We start from the raw sequence: 22,170 nt of genomic DNA on the forward strand, positions 1-22,170 counted from the left end.
CAATTCAAGGGTGACAAAGTTGGTGACTTATAACTAAGTCATAACGAGGATAACACTTGCTACTGAGATTTTCACTGAGTTGTGAGATTTTCACTGAGTTGTGAGCCGACCAAAATATTTTATTCCGTTTAGGTGTTTTTTTTTATTTTTTTTTTTTTCTAAACGGGTGTGTGTTTTTCGATTTTTTTTAACTTCAAGCGAGATATTTCATTCCGTCCGGTAGCGTTTTCGAGATTCAAAGTCACTTACGCATTGGGCACCCTCACCTTATTTTTCACCAAAGCGGTAGTAAAAGGGGAAATTAAGCCTACATGGAGGTGAAAAACACTGATTTACATTGGGAATACTCTAAGTCAAACTAAAACAATGAAGTTTTGTATAATGAAAGGAGGAACAAAATTATCATCCACGAAAAAGTAGGCTCTTCAAAAAGCATTTGTGGTGTAATTTGAGTGGCAGCATTGTTTTATGATATCTAAGACTGCTCTTCTTCTTCATTAATGGAACACCTGGGTCCCTAACTCCTCCTTTTTAGTTCGTTCTTGCAACCCGTTGTCCAAGAGAATCATGTCTAAAATAGCTTCATGTTTTGTCAGTTCAATCTGAGGCTTTTTTAGCAGGGGTCCCAGAAGTAGATCCAACGTATCTTCAGCAGTATCCCCCATTCTGCTAGCAGGGGTCCCTGGATGAATTCTCCTAATCCATTAATTTAGTCTGGTCTAAGTCTCTAACACTCTAAGTTAGATAATGTAGATACGAATTCCAATGAAGTATGCGCTGGTAACACCTCATTACTCAAGGTTTATCCTCCTGTCTCATTTCTACAAGAGAACGAGGGTTGCAATTCCTTTCCCTGATTCAGCTTCTATTGTTGCTCCCCTCGGACATTTTTCTTCATCATCAGCTTTGACATACTGCAAACATTCTAGCAACGTAAAATCAGGGGACATTCTGAATGCAAAAACTCGTGGTTGCAAAAATCTACTTGATAACTAACTTGCAAGAGATTATCAGATGTATCCATGGTAAGAAAACCTATTTAACTTCACAAAAAAAGAATAGGGTTCTTTTAACACCCCAAAAGTATACCCCCTTTTGAGATAACCCCCATAAAATAGGAAACCCATGATTAACATATTACTAATTTAATAAAACAAGCTATATACTAATTTCAATCCATGCTCTACATAAAAAAACTAGGCTCAGTGTGATAATTTCTCATTATGAAAAATGACACTGTCTCCATTCTTTGACGTTCAAGCTTAACTGTTCAGGAACAAGAGCTGACCACACATCCAAGTCAGGAAAGGGTCCCGTAAGTGCAAGATAGTTTTCACCGTCGCCTTCCATTTTCTTCCAGCATAACTGCACTTAACAAGATATCTAAGCATTAACTGTTTTCTGAGCTGGAAAGCAAGTAGTGAAGTTCAATAGATATCACAGTACAGTAGCAAAACACTCTGGAACGACAACTGATTTGAAAGTTTCATAAGCTTGTCATAATAGTACTTCGTAATGTTAATTGAATTTCGGATGACATGTGAACAAGAATTGAACATTGCCAAAAGGATAAAGCATGGAGAGCTATCCAATGATTAAAAACCAAATAAGCAACCCAACTAAACAACCAACTTTGAAGGGAATAGAATTCCTCCAAATCCTTCTAAATGGGATATTACAATTAATCTCTCAAACTTTCCCAAATTGAAAATTTTCTGGCTATGATTTTTGTAAAAGGACTTTACCATGAAACTCCCATCCTCATCCCAAATCTGGTATCTCAAATTCACCTCCATACCTCCTCAAATGCACTTTCCATGTGCAAATGGATGCTAAGAAAGTCTCAAAGCTCTCTGAATTAGTCATTAAGGCCCTTTCTAAGCGGATCCTCCACACCACCCCTCCATTAATTTTCTTCAATTTATCCGCAACTAAATGTTTTCTTGTTGCCAAACAATCTAAATATGTCCCTTAATTAGGGGATTGAATTGGAAAATTAACGAACCACAAAAATGTAACAAAACCCTAGCCAAATTTACTATAACACCCCATTTTTTCTTTTATTTCTTTTTTTAAAACTAGATAATAATAATATATAGATAAGGATATATTAGAAATAGAAAACGTGGGGAGAGAGAGAGGGATTCGGTTAAACCCTCTTGCCTGTTTTCTGGGGTTTAGATATATCAAAAAAAAAAAAATGTACAAAGGAAAAACATGGAGAGATATAGAGCTCTACTGGTTGAGAGTAAAAAGAAAATGACAAAAGAAGAAGACAATCACTTAACACGCTGATGGTCGACTTTCGTTTTATATTTTATGCTTTCGTAATCTATCGATTAGGTTAACACAAAGTGAGTAGTCTATATTTTAATTCTTCTTAAATTTTAATGGATTATCAATTGCTTTCTACTAGTTAAGTATTTGATTTATTTATTTGAAACTAAGGGATGAAAACTTATTGAACTGCTCATAGACATGAACATTGTAATGTACAGACGCCAAGGTTCACTTTTGCTAGATATGGATTTTTTCTTGTGTGCGTGCTTTTATTTGCTTTGAAGTACTGCAATATATTAGAGTTTAGATTTTAAAGGTTCAGTCATAGGCTATAGCTACTGGCACAAAGTTTTAGTTTCGATGTGTATGATTTGAGGGCTATTTTATACGATAGTTAGAAACATATAGTTATTTATTAAAGTGAAATCTTTAGGTATATGTCAAAGTTTGGATTATTTTTCATTAAGGGTTCGGTTATAGCTATTGGTGATTTGCATGACTATTGCTTATGTTCATACTTGATTTTTCCCAAACTTTGAGCTAATCTTGTGTGTTGCTCGAGTCTTATTTTGGACCTTGTTAAAACATAAAAAACTATGTTCCTAACTTGAGCATAATTTATAGAACAAGAAGTCTTTCTTCATTTTATCGTAAGTGTGAAAAGTTTGGCAGTCGATAAGATACTGTCAGAAATCTGTCTTCTGAAAAATCTAGATCTGTGTCTGTTTTGAAACCATAATTTCACACAGTTAGGGTCAGATTCAAACTCTTGACAAAACATGAAAAAGTGAGATTTCTGAGTCTTCTTTCCAACCAAATTGGCCTCGTTACATTCCAAGTTCTGTGGAGACAGTTATGATGTCTGTTCAAGTCCAATTTTAATATAGTTAGAGTAAGAATTAGAATTTTTATAAAACATAAAAGAGTAAGTTCTAAGAGTCTTCTTTTCAACGCAAAAAGCCTTGTAGTGTTTGGACACCTGTGGAAAGAGTTGTGGTCTCCGGAAGATAGCGCGTCAGAATTGTAGTTTGCTGAAAATTAAGATTTTTACCAAGTTTAAAGTGTGTTTAGTCCTAGATAGAATGGCATTGGGATTTCGAGTTCTACATGAAAAAGTAAGTGCGCATATTCTAGTTTTCAAATAATCAAGTGGTGTATCATTAAAGGCTTAGTTTAACTTTACCCTTTACCTATATCATTGATAATAACTTTATTGAAAGATAGTTTTGAGGTTTAGTTTCGTTAGAGGCTTTAAAGGAGTAATATTTGGACAAATAGAAAACACTGAAAAGCAGCAACATACGTTTCCAGCAAATACGCTGCATAGTGCCCTGATAGTTGAGTTCTGATCCCACGAGTTCTTATGGGTTATTCCGTCCCAAGACTCAACTGTCTTAGCATGAGCCCCACCACAATTTACCATTATACGACCATGACTCATCAACTTATTACTTAATTCCAACCATGTCGTAACCTGCATACACCATGAAGAAACACACAAAGAGGATAATTTGAAAAACTTCATAAATGAATACAATCAATAGATGCATAACGACCAATATCAAAGAGAATAAAAGGCTATGAAATAAGCAAGACCAAACACATTTAATTTGTTCTATGTGGTATTGATTGTCACTGGACATGGTGAACCCATGAACCTGTTGTAAGACTTGCTCATCAAAATTTTCCCATCAAGTAACACCGATCATGCCCATGCAAAACCTGACACTTAAATCTTTTACGTATTTATTGAAAACATAAATATTGTTATGAGATAACTAACCAAATCCAACCTGAACATTGCACACAACAAATACTCCTCACAAGGAATTGGTAAAATAAAACGTAGAAACAAAACCTGGCCAGTGGCCCAAAGGATTCAAGTTCAAGCAAAACATGAGATAGGATTGGTTAATGATACTTTGACCAAGGAAGTTGATGTATCTTGTTGGCGACTTGGCAGAAGCTACAACAATTGATAAACATCAATAAGATTTAATAAATCACGCACCTAAATCTATGGTTTAAATCTTTAATCATGAAAAACAATTCTTTTAGAATAAATATTCAATAATAACCAACTAACAATGAAAGCCTAAATGCATTTATATAATAATCATTGTTCCTAATTCTATTTAGAAACCAAAATAGAAACTTTACTAAATAACCTAGATTTAAAATAAATAGGAAACTCTACGAACTTATATGACTACTAATAATATAATTAGAAATAACTAAATATTCTTCCATGGACTCCTTGCTCATGCATCATACTCCCCGGCTTGACAGAAACTCGTCCTCGAGTTTGGTTGCATGTATACCCGCCAAATTCAACAAAACTTTTGTACTTTACCATCACCCTCCCGCGGTTCAAAGGAATTCGATCTCAAATTTTAGCTTTGTATTGGCTCACAAAAAGACTCAAGTGCCATAATACTATCATTGCTCCATGCTGAAATTTCCAACGAGTTGAATACCATAACTTACGAAATCTGCACGAAAGGGATGTATTCGTCCAAGCAGAAAATCACTTCTCACAATGGAATTTGAAAGGACCAAATATGTGTCTTGTACCAACATTGTATTACTTAAACTGAGTTCTCTTGACATCAAAGCAACTTCACCTTTGTTACGATTCTCAACAATCCAATCTGAATTCCCTGTAAATTGTCCTTTAACTTTTCAGAAGAAAAGGAGTTTTGAAACTTGGACGCTTGAACTTCATAAGTAACAACCAGGTGAGCACATGGATTGGGTGCATCAACAATTTCATATCAGTCACCTCTTTCTTTGTGTCATCTTCTTGTTTCTCTTTTTATGTACAAACATCAGCCTGGATTGGAAATTGATGATCAATAGTGTTTTCCTCATCTGCTACAACCTGTATATGGAGTTCATTGATGGAACAACTTGCGGCAACCTCTTCTGCAATAGGTCCAACAACTGCTTGGTGTGGGGCATCATGGAGATGGGTTTCTACCTCTTTTTGATTCCCTGTTTCTTGTACATAGACTGAGGAGATAAAGTAGGCTCAAACACCTGCTGGAAATCAGTAAAAATAACTGTATGTTGCTTCTTCATGTCTGGTTTCAAGCCCAAAACATTAGGCAGTCCACTGGCATGTTGTTGACGGTTAGCATGGTATGCCTTGCGGTGTATCTCGCGTCCATAGTAATCTAGCGGAGGAACTTCCCATACAGGTTCTCTATATGCTTTTTCTCAACATTGAGAATAGCAGCTAGTGGCTATCCAAGCATCAATTTGTTCTCTTTCAGCTTGTGAATTCTCACCAAATTGATTAGGAAGAGAAGGTGGGAGAGTTCGCCTATACAACAAAGGTGACTTTTTCTTATAGTGGTGGCAGTGACAATTTTTAAGAAGGGAAACACTAGGGGTAGGGGAGTGCACAGGTCGGTTCAGGTCGGGTTTGGGTTTAAACCGACAACCAAACAGACCCTATCGGTTTATACTTTTTTGGAACCAAACCGAACCATACTAATCGAACCGAACTAATTTCTAGCCAAACTGATACCTGAACTGAACCGTCTGGATTACGGTTTAACCAATGTTAACTGACCGGTTGTCACATATTTTTAAATTAAATCAATTATATATATATATATAGCGGGTTCGGGTTGGATTAGAGACTAAACCGCCGACCCAGCCGACTCTATCAGTTTTCAAATATATTTAACTGAACTGAACTGACTCATAAACATAATCGACCCGAAACTGACCAGTTCGGTTCGGTTCGGTTCAGTTCGGTAGGTTTTGTCGGTTTGGCCATTTTTATGTACACCCCTAACTAGAGACGTGCAAGAAACCGAGAAAACCACAAAACCAAACCGGCCAGTTTCGGTCTGTTCTTTTTAATAACCGGTTCGGTTCAGTTTGAAAATATGAGAAACCGACCAGGTCGGTTCGGATTTCGGTTATCCAATATTAAAACCCGTAATATCCAACCTGGGAAGGTTTCACCCAAATCGAGTGTCAAAGCATCAACTGCTACACATCTCAGATATTTAAACCTAACAAGTGCGATTCTAACCTATTTATGCGAGAAACTAATCACTAATTATAATTTTATGCAAATTTAGCTAGGTAGAGAATTTAGGACTGGACATTAGAATTATTTAGTTGGAAAATTGCTCTTTCAATCTAAGGCTTAAAATGTCTAGGTTCAAATCTTCAAAGACACAAACATAATGGTTATTTTCATATTTCAGTTGAATCTTTTGGACCTTTAGTTTCATCTTACCACAATCAAATATTCCACAACATTCCATGCATGTACTTATAATATGCTTCGTGCACTCTTAGCAACCAGCCAACCACTGTCATGAAAAATAATAGCAATAGTTGATGAAGAAATGAACAATAATAGAATTGAAAATATTTAACACTGTACAGGGTTTTCAAATAATGTCGGTCTTACCTCTTGCAACTGCGGTAAAATCTTTCCATCAGAAAACAAATCAACCACAATGCCTGAATGATCAATATAAATCATAGATAAACACGACTTCTGTGACCAAAAAGTTGATAGCGAGATACCTCCAAGAATGTGCTCAAGACAAGTAATGTCTTCAAAGAAATAAATGGATAATGAAGAAAATTTGTGCATGGCTAGATCTGAACCACTTTAAACCATACCAGCGAATCCTCCTGGGGTAGAAGCTGATGGAGAAAGGGCATCGCCAACATAAACATCAAGAAAACCACCATCTTGAGTACACTTTTCTAGATCAGACAGCCCTAGGTATTCTCTTGATTTATCAATTAACTGCCATCACATGACAACATAATGTATGAAGATGCACTCATCAGGGAAGATGTGCAATTGCAAATTCAGTTCAAGGAAAACGTGAAAGACTGACAAGCAAAGTTGCAAAGATAGCTTCTTAATATTAAAAGCAAATCCTTGAGAAGATTAAAGATGCAAAATAGCTTATTAGGATAGAATCCAAGGAGTTAGAGAAAAAGTCTACCAAAATCAATAAAAAAAAATGAAGAGAAATAATGTAGAATCTTGCATAATAAACACAACCAGGAAACAAATGTCTATTTCGAGACTTGCCCTTAGCGGTCTTAGCGCTCAGGTAAAGAAAATAAAATAGTTCCACTATATCAAAAGGGGAAGGTTTACGATTATTAGAAAGTTCGTACATGATGACCAAGTCCCGTGATTATCAATAGCAGTGCTACAAACCCTGCAAGTTGCAACTGTATGTGCCGCATGCGGAGGAACACATGTCAAAAGACCCATCTTGACATGTGTTAAAAATACTTCGATCACCATGTGTCAACTTCATGACTTACATGATCGACTAACATAATCCTGCTTGGTACCCAAACACCAGAGCATCTACCCACATGAAGCATAGTTACATACCCCTTGTGTTTCCCGTATCGGTTCATCCGTACCCTTTTAGCCGCTTTTTAGGGTACTTTTGCGAATCAAACACTAATTTTTAATTGCGTCCCCAATTGTTATGGAAGAAGAGCGAGAATGAAGAAAATAAGCGGTGAGGGAATAGAAAGAATTACCGTGGAATACTAACCTTTCTTTGTCACTCAGTCTTATGTCTCTCTCCCTCTCTCTTGTAATAATCTACTTCCTGCTAGATGATGTATTTCATTCTTTATGCCTATGTACAGTGTACTGTTCGTAAATGTTTCAAGCTTTAATTGTTCTGACCTTTTGTTCCAATATGTTTTCAATCTAAGTTACATTGACACAGTCACATGGGTATATATATCCATATACGACACTAACCCCCCAAACTTTGAGGCATATATATAGTCGTTCTCTAAAAAGTAGCTACTTAAGTTAACTTAAAATAAGTACGTAAGTAAAACTTCACCTAGAAAATGAATTCAAACTTAATGTTTTATGGATATGATATATTCAACATTAAGATCATCTCCACAAAATTTCAACTCATTTGGAAATCTCTAACATAGATAAAAATTATTTTCATTTTTAAAAAAGAAATCTAACAGTCCATAAATATTGAGTTTTTGCAATCATTTTTTGCCAATGTTAGAGGTTTCCAAATGACCTAAAATTTTGTGGAGATGATCTTAATGTTGAATATATCATATCCACAAAAAATTAAGTTTGAATTTATTTTCTAGGTGAAATTTTACTTATGTATTTATTTTAAGTTAACTTAAGTAGCTACTTTTTAGAGAATTACTATATATCTAATATAACAAAGGAGGGAAGTTTTATGACCTACGGCTGGGATTCAATATGAGCGGGTATAAATCGAGGGGGATTGCCGATTCATGCCATGTTGGAGTTTGATGGTAATTAAGACTTTCCATTAATTTACCAAATCAAATAATAGTAATTAAGACTTCTATTTATTAAATCAATAAATAATGATAGTTAAAATTTGTTATTAATTAAGCAAATCAATAAATAATGGTTTAATTGGTAATTAAAACTTTTCATTAATTTATTAAATCAATAAATAATAATAGTTAATTTTTTTTTTTATTAATTTTGCAAATCAATAAATAATGGTTTAATTAGGTAATTAAAAAAATAATTTTCCAATAATATCAAATTAATTAATGCTTTTAGCAATATTTCAAAAATTAAAATAAAGAACTCAGTTCAATCAAAATTTTCATTTTTTTTTTTTATTATTATCAAAGTTGATATTTAAGGAATCAAAAATCCTACACATCGATTGTTCCCACATAGTCACCACAGTGTGAGGTTTTTTGACACCGACAACAAGTTTTCAGGAGGCCACCCATCCTATGACTACTCCTACATGAGCAAACTTCACTACATAGTTTCCATGAATCCATAAATCCGGAAAAAAAAAATCTCTATGTTGGGATTTGGCGGATGAATTACTTATGTCTCAGATATCAAACAACTTCATAAATGCTAGAATTCATACATGAGGCGACCCTTGCCCCACGGGCTATGCACCTTTCCAAGTACCTGTTTCAACCTCGCTTCACGGGCTAGGCGATGCAGTATATTCCCACACGGGCCGGGGTATTACACTATATGCCAAAGATTTAGACTATCTAAAATACTAAAATAAAATTAGCAAATTATTTAAGATTTCTACAATTTTTCCAAAAGCAATTTATTAAAAAGACAAGTCTACTTAAAAAATCAAAATAAAAATAACAAGTTTATTGAGAAGTTCTTATAGAGATGATCAACAGTTCAATGAGGCTTTTTCATGGGTATTTTAATTTCTTAATTGATATCTTACAAGAATTTAAAACGGATCGGAAAGTTATGACAAGTATGAATTGGATATTACTACAGAGTTAACCGGTTAAAATATAGGATGAGACATACTCTAAAAATAGTTGGATTTCAATCTCGATCAATAACATGCGAGGCGTTAAAATATGAGGGCGACAAAACCATTATGCAACACTTTAAAATGGATAGTTGGTTTACATCGTCTCGATGAACGATTGGAATTATAGAAAAACTATGAGTTAACGAAAATGAAATAAACAAAAACAATTCAAAACCATAAAATGAAATCAATTTAGGAAATTTAGGAAAAGTACGTACCTCCAGTGCATGTAGTCACCGTTTATATATATATTAATTAAGTTTCTTTTGAACTACAAAATTTCATGTTGGTCCGGTTGAAGTATGTTCAAAATAATTTTTGTAGAGTGAATTTGACACAAATCTTTTTCTATTTTCTATTTCATGTCTTATACTTTGGGATTCTGTTGAAGTAAAGAGATGAGTCGTGTGTCCGTCATGAGTTGAACAAGAGCAAATTAACATTTGTTGATATACCTTACAATGTGCAAAGGATTGCTCAAAGTGTAGTTAAGCATTGGTGATTGAATATTCTCAATTGTATAGTATAGTTCAATTACGCCCGGTAACTTTGGTATATTTGTAATTTGCATAGATTTTTTGTTTACATTTTCAATGTCAACAAAGTGGTTGTGTTGCTTCAATATCCCAAAGTAACAAAAACACAAAAAGGTTTTGCCAAAAATTCTTTGCGACATGGTGTTCATAGGCGTGTAGAGATAGCACCAAAGATAAAAGGCGACAACATAATTTGTGCCTTCATGGCTAATTTTGGAGCGTATATCATATTCATATTTTGTAATCATATATATATATATTTATTTATTTATTATTATTTTTTTGTAGTTTATTTTATTTTATTTTATTTTTTAATATCGGAAACTAAATCATTAGGAGGGTGTATATACATGCTAGGGATACATATTGCCAAAACATGTGTGATGTATAAAGTTTGTGGACAAGCACGTTTAATGTATCATATTAGTCAAAATTGTTTTGATTAGGATGAATTTTTCACAAGTACTTTTTGTTTTTGTTTTATTTCTTGAAATTATGAAAAATACATGAATTAAAATATATATGTTCAAGACAAAAAATTGTACCAAAATCATAAAATAATGAATCAATAATTATTATTTAAATAAGAGACGAACGTAGAGATGATGTTTGTTAAAACTGTGGCTAGGAGAAAATATTAGTGAATCTAAACAAGAAAAAATAATAATAAATAAATAAATAATATTAAAAAAATCAATGCAAATCAAGAAATTCAAAAACAATCCGTGTCAAAGGCACGGGCATTACCTAGTATATATATATAGGAGGGATAGAGGCACATTCATTATACGCACATTATAGCTACATTTTTTACATACAAATGAATTAAGGCCTAGTTTTTTGTGGAGATGATCTCCCCAGCATGAAGATCATCCTCACAAAAAATCATAATATTTAGATATGTCTAACCACGTAAAAATTAGTGTTAATTTTTTAACTTTTCATCTAACGGTCTAAAAGTTTTGTGAGTATGTTCTAATGTTAGACTTCTTTGAATAAGCTTAATTTTTGTGAGCATGTTCTCCATAGTGGGGAGATCATATCTACAAAAAATCAGCATTTAATTTTCATAAAAACATACTATAGCGAATTACGACTCCAAATACCGTACCGATTAAGCCTACCCCTCCGTACTGCATTCCACCCTAAGCAGCGTACCCTGTACCCGTACTTATACCCTGTATAGAAACGACCCGCATTTCTGGTAACAATGACATGAAGTCTGATCCTGGTAAGTTGCATAAGGTATCTAAAATTGAAACCTTAAACTATGTACAGTTTTTGAAGTTTTCACTCTTAATCTAGAGTTTCTCATTTGACTTTTATCCAAAAAGCTTTTGAAACCTTAATTTTTTGTCAATAATAAGAGAAGGAAAAAAAAAGGCCAGATAAAATGATATACATAAGATTTAACCTAATACAGTTCACTTTTATCAAACGACAATTTAGGAAATATTTGCATTGCAAATGTTTTTGTTACTTCTATCCACTAACTTATCTTGATAAGATTTAATTGTTTAAGAAACAATTCAACTATTTCGTGATATCAAAGTCAAAATTGACCCATCCGGTCAAGATTGTGCTACTAATGCGTATTACTTGAATAAATGAATATTCTTATATAGGGCTATCAATGGATCGGTTTGGATCGGGTTTTGGAAAATCCGAATCCGAACCGATAAGAAAATTAAAAACCCGAAACCGAACCGAACCGATAATATTACGTTTAATCCGAAACCGAACTGAACCGATAAGATATATTGCAAACCGAATCCGAACCGACCCGACCCAAAAACTAATTAATTAAACTTTAAATTAAATTAATTAATCTTAACCACACAATTTATAAACATATACAAAATTAATCATAAATATTATTAAAATGCTATCTTATCGGTTCGGTGGAGGGCAAACCCAAAACCAAACCAATATCTTATCGGTTCGGTTTCGGGTCGATAGAGGGCAAACTAAATTATCAAAACCCAAACCATTTTTTATCGGTTTGGTTCGGATCGGTTCGGGTTATCGAAACCCATTGACAGCCCTAGTCTTATATATAAACTGGTTAATATTTACCAATTCAACTTTCAATAAAACAAAAAGGAAAAAATACAGTTGAGTATGCTTAGATGCATCTCTTACAATCTCATCGATTTCCCAGCTTTTGAGCTTTAGTGAAGGCCATAGATCAAGCATCAGACGGGCAGAAGTTCCACCACCCTATCAATTAGAAAAACAAATAATAGCTGACATGATTTGCTTTAAAGTCCAATCCTTGCAAGGCAAAGGGGAAATAAATGCATTTACAGGAATGGAAGAGTCCAAGATAACTTTAAAAAGAAACAAATAGACAAAATGGTCCAAGATGAAGTGGATTACCAAACCTAGAATTGCAATGGGACCTTGTGGAACAATAGCTGGCAGACTTGCAAACTCATCCTGCACAATTAATTTGCTTAGAAGGCTGCAAAAATAGTGGCATTAGGGGTAAATTGCGGTGAAGGGGTGGCCTTCTAGCACGCGATGGTATTGGGTGAGCAACAACAACAATGACGTACCCAGTAGGAACCTGTCCACTTCAATACTCCCTCCCCCTTGTTATAGATGCTGTGCACATTATCTGGGGGAAGAAAAAGAGTTAATACCAGTGATCGGCAATCAAAAGCCAAAACAAGCATAGCCTCTCTCTCTCCAAGTAGGTGGTAATATATATGAATGGTATGGAATTAATTACGAGTTGAGTCGAGGAGCAAAATCCTGGATTTGGGAGTGTCAACAATGACAATGTCGTTGTATTTGGTGCTCAAAGCCGTAAGCACTTGGAATTCCTCTTCTTCCGACACCGCCGACAGAGCCCTCGCTTTTGCTGTTGGTTTCCGGGATAAAGCATGTCGACGACGACCACGAGAAGGATTATAAGAAGCACAAATCCTTTTGCGTTCGCGTACGATTGCTGCTTCTTTTAGTTTTGCAGTCATGCCAAACAACAAATGGCTCTGGCATACTGCCAACGCCAACAAAACCACCATTAATCTACTGTCCTAAGCACGCTGCACGCACTTATCCAAAAAGGCCCTCATATCAAATTGTGCTCTTTCTTTTTTTTAAATGTTATTTTTTTTTTTTAAATAACATGTAATGACCTGAGTGCCCCTGACTCATTTGAGTTGTTGTTTCTTTTTTGCTTACGTGGTCACGTGTTGCCAAGTCTACTATGTGGACCATAGTACAAAATATCACAATATATATATAGTGATATAATATCGAGATTTCAGCAAAAGATAAATAAATATCGCAATAAATTTAGAGATATATACAACTATAAATATCAGTGACATTTTCAGATATATTGTGATATTTGGCGATATTTTGTTTAGATAACAATTTTATTTAATATTTACTATTATATTTTAAATAAATATAAATTATATATCGTTATATATCAATAAATATCTGTGATATTTGCATATTAAACATGTAAAATATTTCCAGAGAGAGGGATATATCCACGATACATATCAATAAATTAAGTATCGACAAACACCCATATCTCGATATTTTGTACTATGATGTGGACATATAACATATTTTCATTAGTTATAAATTTCATAATCAACGACTTAAGTCACCTCAACTTTATATTTAATAAAATCTCCAAAAAACACATAACTAATAAAACATTTTATTTTGCTGTGGCATTTAGGTATTTATTGTGTCACTGATGTTTCTACTTTTATTTTTGTGGCATTTCGTTGGCAGACTTCTGAGCTTCAGAACTATATTCTTAGGAGTTGTGCCCAAGTGCCTTTGGATGAGATTTTTTATGTTGTTAGTAGTGCACTGAGTATTTATTTACCCGATTTTGACCTAATTAATTATTTGACTATAAATGTTACTGTCGTTCCCTTAAAACCATAAAAAAATTTGGCGGAAGCATTCTACGGTAAAATTGTTGTTGGTTTTGAAAGGAAGTTTGAGCTATATGCTCGTCAAAAAACAGTCATTGGATGTTTGCAGTTTGGACACACAAAGAATTTTATACTTGATATTGTAATGAAACTTGGATAGTGTATGTCACCGGTGGAGTATCGTTATATTTTCCGGTACCGTCTCATTATTCATTTGTACTCTGATAGTAATTTATATCCTGTTTGCAAAATGAGTTGATTGAATGCTTTCGGGGACCATACAACACATTGTGGACATTTTTCAGGTTTCAAATATTGACATAAATAAAAAGGTTCATATAAATTTTCTCACTAATCCGAATGAGGGTAAATCGACGTTCCGACCTGTAGATGTATTGATTTACAGTTGGTCTGAGAGAAAATATGTGTGTGTTGATGTAACTGAAGCATGTTCATTGGTAGGGCTCGGGAATGGAGTTTTTAAGGTGGGAGAAGCAGCGATAGAGAAGATCGAAAAACATGATGATATATACTTGTAATACTAATCAGCATTGTTTCATTCTATTCAGTTTCGACACTTTCGATTTATTGGTACAATAGTCTGTTGAGTTATTTAAGAGGTTGCATAAAATTATTGATAGTAATGTAATGACAGTTGGTTCTAACAAGTTTGTATTTAGGATAATAGAATCTGTCGTTCTAAAAGAAACTGTCTTAATTATTTGTAAAACTTGTTAAAAAAATTGAGAACCCAACCGTTCGTCTTCTTCATCTCATCAGCACCATTAATATTGGCATTGTTAAGGAGCTTGTGCAAGCCCACAAATTTCAACATTGAAGACACTATTAAAACATCTCAATATATTCATAGATCATATAAATAAAGACAATGAAAATTCATTCGATTCGATAAGACAAATCATGAAAAGAGGTCTAACCAACCAAAGAAATCCCAAGCATTGATTTTCCTCTGTCGTTGATGAACACAACTCCTAATTGGTCGACATTAGATTAAAATTAGGAGATTGAAGTGAAAAGAATTATCAAAATTGCTGCCATAAGCCTCATGTAAAGATTTGGGCTTGATTATGAGTTTAAATCGAAACTTGATGAATATAATTATCATGAAAAGAATGAACCCAAAGAGTAAAGGCGGTGTTTAATTTATTTGGATCCTATTTATTTATTGTCAATAAAAATTTATTAGTGAAAAAAAATATTTTTGAAAAAATAAACATGTTTGGTCTTTATCTATTTTTGTATAAAATAGTTTTTCATCTAAAAAACATGTTTTATGATAAATAGTAAAAACTTGTTTTTCAGCTTAATAAAAAACAATTTTTTCTTCTCGTTTTCTCATCCAACTCCAAAAGCCATATGAATTACCCATTAGTGAAAAATGCTGAGATATGCTAAGATATTTTGAGAAATATCACGAAATTTATTAGTTTGATAAAATAGCTTTTAAGAAAAAATCTCAACAAAATATGTTTATTTAAAAACAGAAAAATACTTTTTGGAAAAATTAGATCCAAACACCCACTGTTTTTCTTGCTTTAATATCTTTAAAGTTTAGACAATTAACGCCATTAAACTGGTTATGGAGTTTGACACTTTGACCGAATGAAAGTAGTGACCCCACTAATAACACCTTATTTACTGGGTTCTAATGGCTTTAACAGAGTTTAATTGCACACGGTTCAGACCTTGGATTTGATTTGATTAAAAATACAATCACGAGCTTCTTCAATGGGTTTAATGTGTTAAACCCATTTCTGTATTTTTGTATTTTTGTATCTCCAAAAAACACTTTCAAAATGGTGGGTAATGGGTATCTCAAATTAACTCTGTTTTTTATTTTAATATTTGGATAATAATAATAATAATAACAATGAATTAATGAATTAAATAAAATATATGGTCATGTTAACTGCACAATAAGAGAGTGTATGAGTATGGTACTACTGGGCTATTTAGAGAATGATTTTTTGTGCCTATATGTAAGGGTGGAATTCGAGCTAGTTTCACTATGCTCAAGCTCGGGTTGTTTATTAAGCAAGCTTTGAAGTTCAAGTTTGGCTCATATAATATATGAACGAGTTCGAACGAAGTTTTTAGCTAGCCAAACCCGAATAGCTCGATTATTTTATACATACGGTGATGCTATTTGAGCTTATCGAGCCAAACTTCATCAAGCTCGTTTGTTACACGAACTATATATAATATAGACTGAACTCAAACTTGGCTAGTTTATTAAATGAACGAGTTCGAATAGCTAGGCTTAAATTCCACCTTTATCTATGTCTAAAGTTCGTAGGGCGTGAGTGTGCGACAATGGTTATTAACGGAAACCCATACAATGTTGTCTTTAGAGTGACTTTGTTACCTGTATCACTGCCACCACCCATGGATACACTAACACCAATGTCTCCCCAACATAACCACCTTGGGCTTAGGCGTAAGGTTAATCTTTAAAAAATCTCGTACTAGTTTGGGAGATATTCACTTTTTATATGTTGTTTTTTAAGTTTTTTTTTTTTGTTTATAAGCCGTTTTTTGTATTTGAAAGTTAGGTGGAGAAGGAAAGGTGAGGGAGAGAATTTAGAATTGTGAGAGTTGGAGGATTGAGATATGGAGGGAATTCAACCTTTGCGAATTGGGAGAAATAGTGGGTGAATGACAAGGATAGAGAAAAGGGGTGGTGTATTTGGTATAGAGTTTAGATTTATTATGGTGTTAATGTGATTTGACTAAAATAAAGTTTCAAACGTTTTTGAATAATTTATCTGTGCTAAAAATATAGAGTGGATGATCGTTTCAGTCACTGTAAGATTATAGATGGAGGGGGTTTTAATTAAACAGAGTGAGAACTTTTACCGGGAATTTATTCGAAATAGGTATTGGAATCAAAATGAAAAGGATTTTAATTGTTTCTAGAAAATTTTCTAGTAGGGTACACCCCCAAACTAATTTGATAGATGTGTTATTAAATAAAGTAATTATGGGGTATGCGAAAATTTGGTGCAAAATACGTCTGGTTTAAAACTCTAGACTAGATTGCACAGTTTATTATCCATCCAATAATTCTGGTGGTGGAGACGCGTTGTACATCCAATATCCATGTCCATATATAGTCTATCCCTTCGCATTTGGAGTTTGATGGCATTTGGGCTTGTGCTTTTGCCCCACTTGAAACCTGAAACTACTACTACCACCAACCAACGAAGACGAGAAAACGTAAAGCATACAGAGAGAGAGAGACTTGCCACTCATTTTCATTTTTAGAGAAAGTGCGTACCTAAGCATGACGACAGCTCCCCTGTCCATCTCATCATCGTCTTTTTCTTATTCTCCTTCTCCTTCATCCGTCTTCAACACGTCGTGCCGCAGCCGGGGAATAATAAGTAGGATTAGGATAACTATTCCTCGTACTAGTGCTACTGTTGTAGCAAAGTCGCAGCAGCACTTTACTTCCTCCTCCTGGATCCGCCGTGGACGACGAAGTATCGTTTCGTGTGAGGTGGCTCTCAAAGCTGATTCACCTTCTGAAGCAGCAGCAAATTCAGAGGAGTCCAAGATTGGGGCTAGGGTTAGGGTTAAGGTGCCCCTGAAGGTGTATCACGTCCCCAAGGTCCCAGAGCTGGATCTCAGCGGCATGGAAGGCGAGCTTAAGCAGTACGTTGGCTTCTGGAAGGGTAAGCACATCTCGGCCAATCTCCCTTTCAAGGTCCAATTCTTTGCTCAAGTCCCAGATCGTGACGGCCCCGTCAAATTCCTTGCTCATCTCAAGGAAGACGAGTTCGATTATCTCTAAATCCAACAATAATAATCACACGATGGTCGCTACTCAAACGATTCATTACTCAAGGACGGACGAGGCAGGTCACTCACTCATCAATTGCTTTTGCCTTTTACCTTCTATCAAGTTGTACTTTTTGTCAGGAGGCCTGATTCATCTCACACTTCTTTTCAACCCAAAAAATAAAAAAATAAAAAAATGACACATATATAATCAGTGTGCAGTGTAATATACATATCAGTGTGCACCCTGTATACCTGATTTTTGAGCTTTTGTATCCACTCTCCCCACTTTCTTTTATGAATGATTGTCTTTTAACTATTTGAATATCAATGAACTACAATCTCCATACTTCTGTCTTGAGTCGAATTTCCTTTTCTTTTGTCAATTGGTGTCTTTACATGCTATCTTCATTTCTAAAGTGCATCTATGTTAGCTTTCTTCTCCTACCTTCAATTCGGTTTAGTTGTTTTGCTTCTTTGATTTCATCAGACCAAAATTGTCGAACTATTTAGTATTCTACTGTTCCCTTCACTTTTCCTATATGTATGAGTATGACATGGAATGTATAGATACATATTTCGATTTCTGTTTTGAACTCTTGTAATGTTGGAGAGCCTACTCAAGGTTCTCACTAGCACACAATGTAACATTATTTCATTTTTTCTATCAATACAACCAATTACCCGTAGCTAAAAAAGTATAGAGCTTTCTATTGATTCTCCAAGTGGGAACTTCTGCTGTGTCTAAAATTCAAAACCTTGAAAAGCAATCTAGTTAATCTAATCAGGGCGCAGTTTTGACAATTGAAGGGAAATTACTATAAGCTTTGGTACTTTGTGTATACCTAATGTGGTTACGGCCTTATCAGAAGGCTAGTCACAGTGTCATCTATTCTTCATTTGTTGGGAGGTTTGGTGTTACTTTGTCTGTCAATTGCCGTGGTTTGTTACTCCCTGGATGGTGAAGGAGTTGTTAGAGTCTTGGATCTTGAGGTTCATTCTGGGGTTGGACGTGATTATCTTGCTCAAAGGTCTGATCTTTCCTTTTGGGCGAAGGAAATGGAGATATTCAGTGGTGGCTGTAGGTTATCTCATCCTGCCACTTTCTCCTCTTGGCTTAAAGATAACTTTTACAGAAAAAAAAAAGATTAAAAAGAAAAAAAAAAAAAAAGTTTTGATACCTTCTCCTACTAACCAACACTTTCGTTATTTCATATGGAATATTTGCCTCTACCTGCGTAAGTAATTTCTTAATCTTGTAAGTCTCAGGAAAAATGAAAGGAGGCATAGTGGGTATTGCAATTTGGTAAGGTACCAAGACCAAGATTATAAGTAGGTTTCCGTATTTAGTATGCCTCCATCTGTTAGGCTCAATCCAGATTGAAACTAATGTCATTGCAATGGAAACTGAGTATGCCTCCATCTGTTAGGCTCAATCCAGATTGAAACTAATGTCATTGCAATGGAAACTGATTCAACTCTTTTTTTAGACTGTTATGCCATCAAGAGTTGCCCAAGAAAGCTTCAATCGGAGGGAGTTAGTTTTACTTTTAAAGGTTTTTTTAGCAGCATTTTGATTCTTGTTTATGCTCTCAAGGAGTCATGTAGTGAGGGCTAGTGGGACTTGTTACCGTCCCAGAAGGCATGATGGAGGCGAAACCACGGAGAGATGAATATTCACATCAAATTGTTGGGACTCTCGACATCAAGTCATTCTTGGCTGTTGCTTCAAACGGACCCTCTTGATGGTCTTGGGATGGCTGATAAATGAATGAATTGATGTTTTCAGAAAATCTTCTGAAATACGAGAGCGACTACTGCTATCTCCTGTTTACTAATGGTTCGTATCTTTGTCATGTATCTAATTACAACAGTAAGAGAAAGCGACAGCTTTGCTTGCAGCTGGATCTCTTATCCCTTGGCTGTGTAGTTCATTCCTTCTACATGCTGGAACCTGCTGTGCTTTTCAAGTCCCTTCCCTTTCCTGTAGTTGTTTGTAGCACATGGTACTCCGGTGGAGTCAAAAATGATGAAGTCCTCATTTCTACCTTACAGTAAAGTTCGGCAATAATGCAGTATTCCATAGTGGTTTTATTGTTTAATTTCAAGAAAATTCATTATAGTAGTTTGGACATTTAAGAACCATTCGCGTTTTCTGGGAAGAATGGTGTGGTCACATAACTGATACGGAGGGGATCAAAGTGAGAACACACTATAAATTCGTTGTTAAGGTTAGTGTGCAAATCTCACTCTACCAATTAATCCCTAGACTTGAGGAATTGTGAAAACTCATTATGTCTCAAATTTATTATTTTGAAACGTTAAAAAATAATGTCTATTAATAGACTAGACTTAACGTTTTGGGTAATGAATGTAGGACGTCTTGAATCACGAATTCTAATAAAAGATCCACCACTCTACGAAGTTATGTACTAGAAAATTGTGACATAACTAATTTAGCTCAAACCTGGCTAGTATAAGAAATAGTTTCTTAATGCTCAATTGATGTTAAATGTCACATTGGGTCAATTAGACATGGATGTGACAGTGAAGAACAAATTCCTAATGGTCTAATTGTGAATACAGTACAAGTAAGGTGGAGAGACTTAAATATAATTAATGGTAGGAAATAACTTTCTTGAAAGTTCCAAGACTTTATTGTAAATATGAATTTATTAATGAGCATTTTCCATATTAAAAAAATATATATTAAAAGTGTTTTAGTATATCAAGTAATGACTTGTCATCTTTAAGACAAGACTTGAAATCCTAAGTAGATCCCACTACACACACTTACGTATTCTCAAAATTTATCTATATAAAATAATGACTTTTTGGTAAAATGTGTCATTAGTCTTTCCAGAAAAAACATACAACTAAAAGTATGAGAAAAACAAAAGTATTTTGTGGTGAATACTACTTGAATGCTGGAGACTACGTTTTGGATTCAGTTTTGGAAAGTTTTTCTTTATTGTTAATATCCAATTCCGGCTTTGAAATTTTTTATTTTTTATTTTTTTTTATCAATAATATATTAGCATGTTAAAGATGTAGGATTAAAATAATCATAACAACAAGTGGTATCATATCGGGTCATGTTATAATATATTTTTTATTTGCTTTTAATATACTAATCATATCTGATTTTTTTTTATTGTACTTTATTGTCACAAAACTAAATCGCATTATTTCAAGATTTCCTTAGCATAAGCTTCTAAAATAACTGACACACCCTTTCATGTGTCGATGGCTATAGGTACTTTGAAAGCATGAAAAATGATCACGGGCTAAATCCAAACGTGAAGTATTGTGTGAGCGTAGTTGACCTCCTTGGTCGTGTTGGAATACTGGATGATGTTGAGAAAATCATTATGTAGTCTTCCTTTGAGAATGATGTTGTGATGTGGCGAGCCTTACTTAGTGTTTGTCGGGTCCATGGGGCTTCCGTCACTAGAGAACGTGTTGCAAAGCGAGTAATTGAGCTCGAACCTCAAGATGTTGCATCTTATGTGTTACCTCTTCGAGAACTAGATGGCTTTGATATTTCGAAAGACATCTGAGATGACTGAAATTGTTTGACTTCCTATAAATAAGTAGGAGCTTGCCTTTAGAATTTGAAATTATGACAAATATTCAGGCTTCTATCCTAATTTTGTAGAAAAGTGATGAATCTTCAAGTATAATTCCATGTTGCAGACATTCTAAATAAGTAGGTCTTCAATCATTTGGTGAAGAATTATCGTTGATAGATTGGAGATCCAAATGTAGTACTTCTGGAGAATTACATGCTTCGTGGGACTCATATTCTATATCAACATTGTTTTGGTCGGTTTCATGTGTGAGTGGAGAATCACTCTCAACACGGTGATCGCCCAAATCTTAATGGTCGGCTAAATCTTTTTGAGTTGCTTCATATGAGTGAGATTATAAATTTGTGTCGACCGATTGAGCTAGCTCTTATATATTTTATTTTCATTGTTGTTACAGCATTAACTTGCTCGAATTCGAAATATCGTATGGAAATAGTATCGATGAGCAATATATAAATTTTGAACATGTTATTCCATAACAGTTATGCTTGAAAAATATTGGAAATCAACATGGATTTTTAGTTCATTGTTAACATCAACTGCAACAAAGAGATAGGCTAAGACATTGGCGCGATGATTATTATTGCGAGAGCACTGGTAAACTGTAATGGATTTGAAATAAATGGATGACTCATGCATTTTTTGAATATACACAACCATCATATCATTTCTAACAACAAAAGATCTACCGAATTGATTCACAACAAGCTTT

The 22,170-nt window shown here is 34.4% G+C and overlaps 1 protein-coding gene and 1 long non-coding RNA gene across 4 annotated transcripts; one reads left to right on the forward strand and one right to left on the reverse strand.

Annotated features, from left to right (window-relative positions):
• Positions 1-314: 314 nt before the first annotated feature.
• On the reverse strand, positions 315-13,250 carry LOC147473369 (uncharacterized). 3 transcript variants are annotated; one of them, XM_086587526.1, is made up of 9 exons: positions 12,894-13,248; positions 12,718-12,779; positions 12,539-12,598; positions 12,302-12,379; positions 6,934-7,063; positions 6,716-6,768; positions 3,584-3,754; positions 1,268-1,365; positions 315-914 (listed from the first exon to the last, which is right to left on the reverse strand). In XM_086587526.1, exons 1-9 carry the CDS (start codon positions 13,186-13,188, stop codon positions 866-868), a joined length of 996 nt encoding a protein of 331 aa, XP_086443652.1. In that variant the 5' UTR covers positions 13,189-13,248; the 3' UTR covers positions 315-865. The 3 variants fall into 3 exon arrangements, with proteins under 3 accessions (XP_086443652.1, XP_086443654.1, XP_086443653.1); XM_086587527.1 differs by lacking the exon at positions 1,268-1,365 and having other exon boundaries at positions 676-914; positions 12,894-13,249; XM_086587528.1 differs by lacking the exons at positions 6,716-6,768; positions 6,934-7,063 and having other exon boundaries at positions 12,894-13,250.
• Positions 13,251-16,532: 3,282 nt separating this feature from the next.
• LOC147473370 (uncharacterized) lies at positions 16,533-21,954 on the forward strand. The gene is made up of 2 exons (XR_015210470.1): positions 16,533-19,708; positions 21,125-21,954. It is a non-coding gene; the product is annotated as an uncharacterized LOC147473370 (long non-coding RNA).
• The last annotated feature ends 216 nt before the right edge of the window (positions 21,955-22,170 follow it).

This window comes from Coptis chinensis, unplaced genomic scaffold (genome assembly GCF_015680905.1).
Source record: "Coptis chinensis isolate HL-2020 unplaced genomic scaffold, ASM1568090v1 utg2625_pilon_pilon, whole genome shotgun sequence".
Classification (NCBI taxonomy): Eukaryota; Viridiplantae; Streptophyta; class Magnoliopsida; order Ranunculales; family Ranunculaceae; genus Coptis; species Coptis chinensis.

Excerpts from the sequence above, each read along its gene's own strand:
- LOC147473369 (XM_086587526.1), bottom strand. The coding sequence starts at position 13,188 with ATGGTGGTTTTGTTGGCGTTGGCAGTATGCCAGAGCCATTTGTTGTTT. Across the intron at positions 12,780-12,893 it reads TTTGCTCCTCGACTCAACTC|ATAATGTGCACAGCATCTAT; the intron begins GTAATTAATTCC and ends TTCTTCCCCCAG. Across the intron at positions 1,366-3,583 it reads GCAGCGTATTTGCTGGAAAC|TTATGCTGGAAGAAAATGGA; the intron begins GTATGTTGCTGC and ends TGTTAAGTGCAG.